Below are 12155 nucleotides of genomic sequence, written 5' to 3' on the forward strand. Positions count from 1 at the left end.
TGAAGCTGAGGTCAGCAGCAGGCGGCTCTGCACATTATTATAAATTCACTGGGGTTACTGAAATCCAATGCTGGACTCGATGGTGAAAGTCCGGGCTCTCCCAGAAATGAAGATTTTAATGACAAACCGAGAAACAAGGTACCCATCCCCAGAACACAGGGCAGTGGACTGGGAGATATGTGTTCAGGGAAGGTCTTTCAGGTAACTCTGGCTGGGTCCTAATGGGTCACAGATATGCTCTCCCTCTGGGCTACTGTGCTGGCTCTATTCCTTAGCCACAGATGTGGCTCTATCCCAGCGAGAGGGTGTCCCCATGACCCTACCCACAGATGGGCCATCTTGGGGTCACGGCCCCCAGAGGATGCTTGCTGCTAGCACAGGGAGGATGGGGGTGGGGGGAGAAGAGACAACTGCACTGCAGCCCGCCCTTCCTGGACATCAGATCCTGCTGATGGAGGTACAGGAGAACCATCTTCAGAAATGAAGGCACCACACTGATCCATTTTCCTTTTTTGATGAAGCTGACAGTGCTAGAAACAATGCATCGTGGGAAACAGGGGGGAGGAATCTAGATTCTCAGACCACTGAAGGCAAGAAGTGTTACTGCCTTTCCATTCCTTGGTGCCTGGCACAGAGCAAACCTGCAGTACGTGCTTGTTTAAAGCAACACCCAGGAACCCTAAAGCTTGAGCCACAATAGCAGCAAACAATTCCCCAATCCCTCCAGCAGCTGGAGGAGTGTGTGTGGGACACTATCATTACCGTCCCTCAGCCCCTGACACATGTAAGGCAAAGGATGTCACTGGGGCCTTGGAAAATAGGCCGATATCCCGGGTGGGATGGGCGTGCCTGCTTCCTGAGATCTACTCTCCTCCCCAAAGCATTTTCTTTTATGATTCAAGTTAAACTATTTATTCTGTCCTCCAACTTGAATTTCACTTTTGCTCATTTTACCTACTGGAACCGAAACTCTTAGGATGTCCAGCCACAGGGCAGCAAAGCCATTTTCCTAGCAGAGCCAGACTTAGGATTTAGGATTTTCTGCTCTCTCTGCCTTCTGTCCCTGCCCTCCTCTCCTGCTCCCCGGCCTGGGTCAATCTGCAGCCCGGAAGTCTGACAGTTCCAGCTGCTTCCCTCTGCCACTCCTCCCCGCGGCCCCCAACAAGGGCCAAGCCAGAATGATGGCTCCTCCCAGATTTCCCTTCCTGGGCCTCAGGGCCCTCATTCTGTCTGGTGGCTGAGTGGTCTGTTCACATTCAATCCTTGTTCCCCCAATTGTGTCAGTGACTTCCACAGCACCACTTCTCTCCATGGAGTTACCATTTTGCTCCGTCACTTCACACTCTTTTGGGGACTTCATGGACTCTGTGACTTCCTGGGCTTCTGTCTCCTATAATAGATAACTTGCACCCTGAAGATTCAGATCCTGCTCGTGTCCTCCTGCAGCACTGGGCCAGAGACACCAACCAGCCTGACTTAAGGAGCAGGTCCCAGGGCCAGGCACTACTTCACTTGCCATCAACTTGTAAAGATGAGGGTCCTCTACAGAAGCTCTAAGAGACCTCTGGCACTCCCGTATGGCTTGTCACCATAAATGCAGGGGAGACAGTATGTCCAGAGACGACTGAGTGCACATGCCCCTGAGCTGAGGGCAAAGACTGCAGGACTGGGAAGACTTCCCGGGGAGACGGAGGAAAGCTGTGGCCTCCTCTTTGAATGTTACAATCCCCGCTTTGCCCCTCCCCATGAAGCTGTGCCAATAATCTCCACACTGGCACTATCACCATTCTTACCCCACTGTCCCCCACTCCTTGGAGAGCTCATCTAAAGGCTTCTCCTTTACCTCCACACCTGTAAGAACAAATGCTGACTTTCACTAGGACCAACTGCATTCCCAGTCTGCAGACTGAGGATCTTAAGATCTTAATCCCTTTCCCTACCATATCTCATTTCCCTGTACCTCACGAAGGAAACCACACAGATAGGGCTGCCACATGGACCTGTATCCTTAAAGGGCTGGATGTGAGCTGGCAAAGGACTCAAAGAGTAGAGGGCTTGGAGGAGCCTTGCTGACAGGCTTTAAGAAATAAGAAAAGATCTGCTGTGTTCAAGAACCACATGAGGAAGACAAGAACAAGGAAGAACTTGAAGACTCCTTCCAACCCTGGTTCCATTGTTTCACTATCGTTGGGTACTATCGACAGAGATCTCAGTTGGGAAGGCTAGAGCTGAGGGTGGTGACCCAGTTCTGGACTGGGGGAGCAGGGAGTGTGAGGGGAGGTGGTGGTGGCTGATGGCGAGAACATGGATCCAAGGCCCCTGGCAACATTGAAAATATGGAGCCCCTTCTCTTCCTGGTCCCCCACGCTATCCTTCAGACAGCCGTGCTGTGCTGAGCTGTCGGAGGCCCTGTAATATCAACTCAACAATGCATGTTCTACAACTACGGCTACAGCTACCAGGACATCTACTACAGTGCATGCATTTAGTTCAGTCCCACAGATACATACAATCTAAGAACAGGCAGGGGAGGTGTGAAATGTTTTACTGGACAACAAGTGTTTTGGAGTCGTAACTAATAAAAAAAAAAAAATCGAAAACGAAAGTGTACAAAAAAAAGACATTTCTTGAGAGTTGGATATGAGTTTGTTTCTTGAACTTTTTCATCTGAACAAGCAAAAACATGCAAACCAGCTGGTACTAACAGGAAGCTGGACACTGAGAGAGGATTAATAGGTGTGGACAAACCTTCCCGCTGAGCGTGCTCAGAAGAGTGTTTGAGAGGAGGTGTGCAGATCCTAGTGTAAGAGAGGCGGGAAAGTATGCCTCAGAGACACTCTCTCACCGCAGCCCCAACCAAGCAAGAGAAAAGACAACAGAAACATGACTCTCACACTCACCACCACCGTCAGGAGCTCATGTTACTAGATTGAAATAAAGCTGGCAAGTATAAAGTTCAGTAAGGGGTCCTGGCTGGGGCCGGAGATGGGCTGGGCAGGGGGCAGGGGGCTCAGAAGCTCTAAGATTGATACACGGACCCACCCATGATGTCACCCAGAAATAAAGTAGCCTGAAAATCTGATCCATTCCCCTCACCTGGGGGGGGGGCGTCATTTGCCAAACTGGATTTAGGTTTGGGTGGGACATGATGGGACCACTGGAACTGAATGAATACGATCAAAATAAACAAACAAATTCTCGACTGAGCACAAGAAAAGATGACATTTCAAACCACCGGGTGAAGGTGAAAGAAAAGTGACCACTGATAGTGAAGTTATCTAGGAGTCGGCAGGGACCTCCCCTGGTGGGTCACCTGAGCCCTGCTCACCTCAGGTCCTGGGCAAATTAGGAAAAGGTGGGCAGGCTGGCCCAGAGGAGTCGGCTGAGGTGGGTGCAGAGCTCAAGGCCCCCCTGGACCTCCTACCCTGACACCGTAGCCCTGAGGATACAAGTTGCCAACCTGAGCAGTGGAAGCTGCTTCCCACCCCACGGCCCTCAGCAGGTGCTTCCGCCTCCGGAAGCTCCCCCAGTACGTCACAATGGAAGGAAAAAAAATCAAACAAAACTGTGGAGCTAGACAAAAATGAAAGACAAAAGGACGCCTTCCATCGGAGGCCTAATCCCTAAACACAGCCTGAGAGCCCCTGGGGAGCAGAGGCCACTCCTCCCACCGTTTTGAGTCCCCTACCAGGTTCAGCACGGTACCAAGCTCAAGGTCGGTACTCCACAGAATCTCCCTGAACCAGCTTCTCCCTAGAAGGGAATGCAATTGAACTTGTGACGCCCTCCAATAGCTGAGGCTGCTTGCTCTTGCTCAGGAGGCTGATGGAGCATTCCTACCCCCGGGAGGAGCTGGGATGGGGGCGGGGGCAGGGTTGCAGGAGGAGGTGAAGGTAGAACAGGGCAATGAGCCCTCAGTGAGGCCCGGCTGGCCTGGGCTGATGCACAAACCCAAATATGTCTGTGCGGCCCCTCTCACATACATGCCAAATGCCACCGAGGAGCCACTGCAACAAGTAAATTATTGGATTATTGGCCATCCTGCCATGCTTGGAGTCCAGGTCATTTCCCAGAGGGAAGGAGGGGATGGTCCTCACAGTCCAAAATGCACTATAAGAAAGACAGGCAGAGATCGTCCTTCCCCAACCTTGTAACCCTGCTGCAGGTCCAAAGTGGGGGAGGGGGCTGGGCTACCCTGTCCACTATCAGGCAGGTGTCGGCCAGCCCCAGTGGTGTTCTGACTTTGGCAGTCCAGACTAGTCATCGCCCTTGGGCACACCCCAGCCTCTGACTCCCAGGTAGCACTGTGGGTTACCCGCTAGCTTCCTGACAGAGCCTGCATCCCGGGGGGTGGGCACCTCAGAGGTGAGGATTTACTCCTTGCACTAACCCAGGCTGGTGTGGGGCAGGTGGTCAGGGAGCACACTCCTGAATAGAATTCACTAACAGTGCAGCGATGAGCATGGCTGACCTAGAATGGCCTGTGGGAGCCTTCACTCCCGATGGAAATGGCTACAAATAAAACACCACTGAGCCTGAAAACAAAAGTGTGGTTGGAGATGGCTCTGACCTTTGGGGTTAGGAGTTAGAGGGGATGGGTGGGGCTCCCGCCTGGCTCTGGGTATCTGTGAGAGGGTGGGGGTGGCAGAAGGGGGCACAGACCGTGGGGAGACCGCTCTCAGACTCGCAACGAACCCCATGCTGCCCTTTAAACTTGCCATGGAGTCAAGGAGAATGGGGTGGGGAGAGAGGCAAGGTTAATTTCGGGTTAAAGTTTAGTTTCATAATCCAAGTTATCATAAGAAAAAAACTGAACGGAGAAAACAACAACCAACAACACTCGAAAATCTCAAGAGTTTTCTTTCTGTCGTCTCCCAACTAGGCACAGGTAGGGCAGAGGCTCGTTTATAACGATACCAAACAGCGCTCAGGTTAAAAAACCAAATGAACAGGGAGACAGGAGGCAGCTGTGCACCCCGCCCTGGGCAGGGGGATGAAGGGACACTGGCCAGAGGGCAGGGGAGGCCTTGGAGGCCGGCCAGGGCAGGTGGAAACTGAGGACGGGTGCCCAGCTCTCCGGACCTCCCTGCCAGTCCGCCCAGCTCTCTGGCGAACTGCCCCTCAGCAGCCCCTCGAGAATTCCCTGGCCCCTCCAAACAAATTCCCAGGGGTGATTCTGGGGAGAGGATCCTTTGTAGCTCGAGGCAGTGCCAGTTTGCATGGAACGGATTCTTACTGATGTTTCTAATGGGCCTCACTGTGCCAGTTTCTTATCACCGAGGGTTTGGGTTTTTGGCAATTGCCCCCTGAGCTTTTAATGCCCCATTTCTTGGTGCCTTACCAGCACCTCCCTCCCCTCCCCTCCTCAGAGCCCCGGTACATTAAACTAATCGCTTCCCTGGGTGCGCCAGTACCCTGTCCACGGGGTGTGGTAGGAGAGCTGCAAACCATGGCTACTCAGTTTAGGAGGAGCAGGGGCCTCTCGGCGGCCGGGCGGTGCAGCAGGGAGCCCAGCACACAGCAGAAGCCCTGCTTGCTTAGGAAGGCTGCGAGCATCTGTGGGAGTGGGACAGAAGGCCCCCCGTGGGCCTGCACCCTGGACAGGCTCCAGCTCCAGCCTGATCCCACAGTGCTGCTGGGAAGGTGTTCCCACCTCACTGGAAGGGTTCCAGACCTCCTAAAAGGTGGGATTCAGAGACCAAATGACAGGGGCAACCTCATGGGAGAGAAAACCCCCATTCCCTTGGCAGCTGGAATCCAGGAGCACTCTGGTCTCTGCTAGGAAGAGAGTGTCTGGGAGGCTACAGGGGCTTCAGGAGAGAGCAGCTTCATTCATTGAGGTCAGGGTTGGCCCACTTTTGGCCTTCGGGGGCTCTGGGGGTTTAGCTGGATTGGCAAGCCCACCTGCCAGGTGCAGCAGGAGCCGAGAGGGCTGGCTGCTCCAAGGGCAGGAGCACGTGGATGGGCTCTGAGCTTCCCTCTCACAACCTAGAGCTTCTCTGGCTGGGTCAGAGAGCCGAGGGAGGAAGAGAGCCTGGTGAACCAGCAAAAGCCAAGGAGGGAAATGACCACAGGTGCCCTGAAGCCAGCTGTCAGGTGAAGGGCCATCCAAAGTCAAAAAGGAATTCATTTTCCTTTTCTCAATGAGAGAATCATCATCTACGTTTGGTTTGCAGTCCCGTGACTGAGCCCCGCTGGGAGCTGCCCTGGGTGGCAGGGCCTCGCCCGCGCCTCCCTGTCCCCCCTCCAGGCTGTGGTGAGAGGAGTGGACAGACGCAGCCACACAGATCCAACAGGGCCTTTACCTTCCCCTGCACACTGGGGCATGCCTGGGAGCCGCCTGTCCCATACACCTTCCTACCTGATCCTCTCGCCGCCGCCACCGCCGCCGCCGCCACTGGTCCGTAAGCCGCTGCCGGGAAGCCTGGTGGAGAGAGGGCAGCTGGAGTCAAGGTGGGGTCCTGGAAAAGGCCAGAGACAGGCTCGTCTCCCAGGCCACACTCCCCCCACCCCTCCACCCGAAAGACAGGAGTGGAAAGGGAGCTCCACGGGGCAGCTTTTGGGAGGCACATAGATCAGTGGCTCTCAGGCTTCTGGAAGGCACAGCATCTTTAGGTGTGTCTGATTCTCACACATTTGTCACCCCAGAAACTGGTTCTAGAAGGCATACTGAGATAATTCCAGAGAACTAGGAGGAACTTCCCTTGAGAGCCAGGGCGAGCTCCCTGCTGCCCCTGCACTAACACCCCGTGACTCCCCAGGGCTTGTCCGGAGCAGGGTCGCCTGCAGAGATCCCGGCGAGTGGTCAGCCCTGAGCCACAGGCAGGAGGCCTTTAGGATGGCCTCTTGACACAACAGGCACCTTGGCCAGGCGACGGCTTAACTCCTGCCATTCTCCAGAGGCTCTGCAGGTTTGCTTGGCCATCTTAACTCCAGACTTTGTCAAAACTTCATGTCAGCAGCATGACAGCTCCAGGCCTAAGGGTGAAGCATTCTGCAGGGCCGGCTGACTGCATACACATGAAGCCAGCTATGGGAGGGAGGATGGCGCTGTGGGGACCTATGTGGGGTGAGCCCTGTGGCTAGCTTTGATCTCTCTCAGTGTTTCAACCTCCTGAGGCACAATTATGGGGATTCAGATTCAGGTCTTCTGTCTGAGCTCCACTGTCCTGATCAAGCCATCATTGAAGGTCTCCTAGGGGTCTTGATCAAGTCCTTGTGCTATCTAAAAACTTCCTGATCAAGGCTTGTGCCACCTAATAACATACCAGGCAGCAAGGCTGTCCCAGCAACGGGACTAAAAGTCAGAAGGACAAGGTGATCCAGTGTGGCTGCAGAATGTCCAGGTGAAGGAAGAGGTGGGCAAGTCCCCTCCCCTGGGCTTCTCTCGGCCACCAGCATGTGCACACACAGCCACACACTGGGACACACACACATACACTCCCACACACACGAAACACCCTCTGCCATCCAGCCACACACTTGGAGACGTGATCCCAAGACCCATTTCCAATGACTGTGGTTTCAAATGATGTGCCAGAAGTCAGCAGCAAACAACAGCCCCAACAGAGCTGCTCAGCTTTAGCCATTGAGCCTTCCAAATAAGGAACTGCTACAGGACGGAGGGGGACACTCATGCACCATGAAGGGCAGGGAGCAGAGGAGGAAAGAAAGGAGAGAAAGAGAGCCACCCCCAAACACAGCAAACTAGAAGCCCACTAAACTCTAAGACTACTGTCCTAGCTACACGGAACTACTGGGGGGAGGTGGCAGAGAGAAGTTCAAAAGGCAACAAGCTATTCTAAAAAGGTCAGGCTAAGCTACTTAAAATGCCAATGAAAAGAGACATACTTGCATTTAAATATGGTAATAGGGCTGTTGAAGGGGAAAAAGAAAGATCCAGGTGAAATAAATGTACACAGTCTTCCCTGGCTGCTGGAATGGGTCTCCCAGCGCACGCCTGGAGGCCGCTCCCTCCCCCCGGAGGGTGGCAATGGACCCTGCCGGGGACCAAGGAAGGGACTTCCCCACCAAGTCCTCTCCCCATTTCTTCCAGGCAGGATCTAGATTTCTGAAGATGTGGGTGCTGGCGGAAAGTGCTGAAGGAAAATAAGGAAGAAGTCAAGTTATTTCTCCCTGTCCCAACGCTCAGTACACCAGGCTCCCGCTGCAGGCGTGGAGCAGGGCTCAGGGGACCCGGAAGGAGCAGAAGTGGCCATGGAGACAAGGAAGGTCAAGTGATTCTTTTGCACTCTCTCACCTGTACTTGAAACAGAAGGTTTCCTTGGAAGCATGAAAAGGTGGTGGCGGGGGAAGGTAGGGACATAGAACTCGGGGAGGGGAGTTTAGTCAATAAAAAGACTTTTAACAAAATGTCTATTTTCTGGAATTGGGCGCATTTTGGACAAAAAGTCCAAGAGAAAGAGAAAGAAAAAAAGACTCATCCAAGAAAGGAAATCCATTATCCTTAATCTCAGATAAAGGCTCCTGCTGGAGACGAGCATCAGACATTGCTAAGGGCTGGAATTGAATCTCAACCATCAAAATGGGGCTAAGCAGAGTGACAGGTGGGAGAAGGGCCGGGAGAGGAGAGCCACCCAGTCTGCCCCTTACAACGGCATGGGCCAGCTGACAGCCCTCACAGCACAGCTCCATGGTCGCCACCCCCACACTGCATCCCACACACCAGGGCCACAGCACCCTCGACCCAGCCTAGCCTCTTGGGAATCTCCTGGAGGAGAGGAGACAGTGCTGCACCAGCGTCCTGCATGGGCCTGTCCTCCTGGCCTACTTCCCCAGTTCCCTGCCACCCTCTCCTGTCCTGTTAGGCTGTCCAGCCTCACTGGTTACCCCAAATACATTCTCCAGATGACCTGGTGGATTAGCCCCAGGTGCTATTTTCAGGGCCAACGGGCTCTCCTTGGTAGCTGGGCTTGTGGGGGATGGGCAAGCACAGACCCAGGAAAAGTATGTGAGTGTGAGTGAGTGTGTGTGTTGGGGGTGGGCTAGGTGGGGCTGCCTCAGCAGGGGCTGTCAGTGACTGGAGAAGCATCATGACCCTGGCCTAAAACTGCCCTGAAGAGGAGAGCCTGTCTCCAGGACACCAGGAGGGACCTGAGGACCAAGAGGCTCCAGCATGTGGACCCTGGTGACAACGAGCCTTCTTGGGGCTGGAACTAGAAGAGCTGGTAGTGCAAGGAGGAGAGGGCTTGCAGACTCGTGGTCCTATTTTCAGCATTTCTCTCCAGGCCCTGAGGAGCCAGGGGTCACCTGTGGCAGGTTACCTCCTTGGGAAACTTCTCTTATTTTTGAAGGCACAGGAGGTCTGGGCTGCCAAGGAGACAACTGCCCTGGCAGAGGGTATTCAGGGGGAGACCAGGGGGAATGAGGCAGAAGCTCTGGTGGGGCTCAGAGCTTCTAGCTGGGGCTGAGGTCAAACAAAGCTGTGGCAAAGCCCCTTGGTTCAAGAGTGCCCATGGCCGCCCTAGTACCCACTGCCCAGAGTGGGAGATGACCAGCCCCCTCTGCTGCTGGGAATGTGGAGAGGGGGTCAATCCTCCACACAGCCTGCCTGGCCAACGCACAAAGAGGGCAACCAGGCTTCTCCTTGTAAGAAGGTTAGCAGAACAGCTAAGCACATAGACTTGGAATCTGTCAGTGTTCAAATCCTAGCTCAACCATTTACTAGCTGTGTGACTTTGGGCAAGTTACTTAATCTTTCCATGCCTTGATATCCCCACCTGTAAAGATGATCTTAGTGTGGATTAATATATGCAAAGTGCTTAGACGAATGCCTACCAGGGAATAAGCTTAAATGAGTGTTAGCTGTCACGCTGATGAGGCCTATCAGGTCTCTGTCCCGCCACCAGCCCTGCCTTGAAGACACAACTCTCCCCCATGCAGGGCTGTTCCACTTTTTCGAAGGCGGGCCACATGGTCAGATGGCCAAAAGCACACAGGGGGTCTGAATTCCTTACTGATAACAGTGGTCTGTAATCTTTCCTAATGTCCTCACTTCACGATGTCATTTTAGTGAGCTAAATTTCCATAGCTCAAATCAGAACATGCATTCTGTTCCACTTTAACGATGACTGGGCCATGCAGGCTGGCATGACCCCAGTGTCTAATACTTCCCATTTCTTAGTAGTAAATCAGACAGGAAGGAGAAAACCATTTTGCTGATAAAATCTCCGGGCCTGAGAGCTACAGGTGGTCTACCTGGGAACTTAGGTATTAGGGATGTGGTGTGTTCCTCCTGTCAGAGACTCTTGCATTCAAAAAGAGGACGCCTGGGCACAAAAGAATGAAGCATAACGGTGGAATTCCAGGCACGGGCAGGTGTCACGCGTGGTAGGAGTTGTCACTGTTTAATGGCCATTGGACCCGACACAACCTCGCTCCTCTGGAGCTCCTCTGCCCACTGGGCTTGGCCTCAAAGCCCGGCCTCTAGCCCCGGCTGCCCTTGCTTTGCTGTATAACTTGGGGACAGTGCTTCACTTCTCTGGGCCCTCAGTAAACAACAACTCTCCATGTTAGACCACATGATCTCTAAAGTCTCTTCGCCTCTGACCCTACATAAGCCTGTCTTCCTGTGTAAGAGGATGACAAACCTACGTCCCCTGATCACTGGAGAGTAGGGCCACTGGGGTTGGCACTAACACCCCTCTGGGGTTAGTAACTCTTCTGCGTGAAAGCTGTTGCCGTCCCACAGACAGCGAATGAGATCCTTTTCTGGACTTTTCGGGGCTGTGAGACTCTGTGGCACATTAGAAGTCAATGGCATTTCTGTTCTTTTGAGAATTATATGACACCATGCCTACTTTTTACTGCTTCTGTGGCACTGACCGGTTTCTAGCTTATCTAAGCAATTATTTTTACGCCCACATCTTACTTCTCTTGTGGAGTGACAAATTTTTCTAGGGCAGGGACTGAGTCACATGTCCCACTCAGGACCCAGCCCAGAGTCTGCCCCACAGAAGATTCTCACAGAGCATCAGCTGGCAATGCTTGGGATGCCCTGTGGCAGCATGGGAGCCAGCGCTGGGAGCCACTGCTCTGATGAACTGCAGCTGAGAGGCAGTGCCCCCTGCTCGTTTCGCTGCCTCTCCACTCCCACGATCCTCCACCCCCCGGGGCAGCCCACTCAGATCCCATAGGAGTGGCCAGGAGCATAATTAGCCCAGCGGAGGGTGCTGGGCTATGGCCAACGGGAGCGCCCTGCTCTAATGCACTGACCCTCACCCCTGGTCACCCACTGGAACCACGTGGGGGGCTTTAACCAAATGCTGAGCCCTGGAGATTGATTTATCTGGTCTGGGGTGCATCCTGGACAATGGGACCCTCAAACGCTTCCCAGGTGATCCCAGCGTGCAGCCCAGGGTGCGAACCTTTGGTTTAAAGGGTTTCAGAATTTTTAAAAGGTTAAATCGCAGCACACATCTGTACAGCCTGTCACCTGCTGCCTTGTGAAAGGAAAGGCTCTCCTGAGAATAAGGTGGTGCATCTCATTCTTGTGACCATCTCCTGTGAGATCCACTGCAGGGTCTCCATCCACATCAGTGGGTCTCAATCCTGGCTCGGGGGCTTTAGCAAAAGAATCAGGTGGGGCCCGCGTCTCTATCTCTGAAAGGCCTTCCAGATGATTCTGATGCACCATGGAGACAGAGAATCCCTGATTTAGAGGAAGCCTTGGGGCCTCCTTAGTTTTTAGCAAACACTGAAGGGCACCGCTGTCCTGTCTGCTGCAGGGTGTCAGGTCAGGCACCTCCTTCTGTGCATCCTCTCTCCTTCCTGGTGTGAGCAGAGGCTGGCCTGGGAGTGCACTGCCCAGGACACGGTTCTGGCTTGGTCACCACTTCTTTCTGTGACCTTGGACGAGTCAGTGGGCCCCTCTGTGCCTCTCAAAAAAAGGGGAGATGAGAGAATTCTGAGGTTCTTTATGGCTCCAACAGGCTGTGATTTTGAGGGGAATCTTCATAAAACACTCTTTTGTAATGTGCATCACCATCCCGAATGGTCCATTAGGAAAGACCATTTTTCCTCTGTTGTGCTGTGTAAAGCACTCTCCACTCCTTCCCCAGCAGGCCTGCATCACTCCCACTGCAATTTTTATGGATGGTTCAGACATTCTTGGCTAAACCCAATGTTGCTTTACT

General features: G+C 53.5%; 1 protein-coding gene across 6 annotated transcripts in view; it reads right to left on the reverse strand.

Annotated features, from left to right (window-relative positions):
• Positions 1 to 12155, reverse strand: part of MSI2 (musashi RNA binding protein 2) — a 390565-nt gene that overhangs the window by 24729 nt on the left and 353681 nt on the right. For 3 of the 6 annotated variants that reach the window (XM_087440933.1, XM_087440934.1, XM_087440935.1), the window contains one exon: positions 6362 to 6461. In XM_087440933.1, the coding sequence (XP_087297059.1) occupies positions 6362 to 6461 (100 nt within the window). Of the gene's footprint in view, positions 1 to 6361; positions 6462 to 7851; positions 7876 to 12155 lie in introns of all 6 variants that reach the window. The other 3 variants (XM_004434758.3, XM_014790862.2, XM_087440937.1) reach the window with 2 other exon arrangements.

This window comes from Ceratotherium simum, chromosome 16 (genome assembly GCF_057802395.1).
Source record: "Ceratotherium simum simum isolate JZ-2026a chromosome 16, ASM5780239v1, whole genome shotgun sequence".
In the NCBI taxonomy this organism is placed as follows: Eukaryota; Metazoa; Chordata; class Mammalia; order Perissodactyla; family Rhinocerotidae; genus Ceratotherium; species Ceratotherium simum.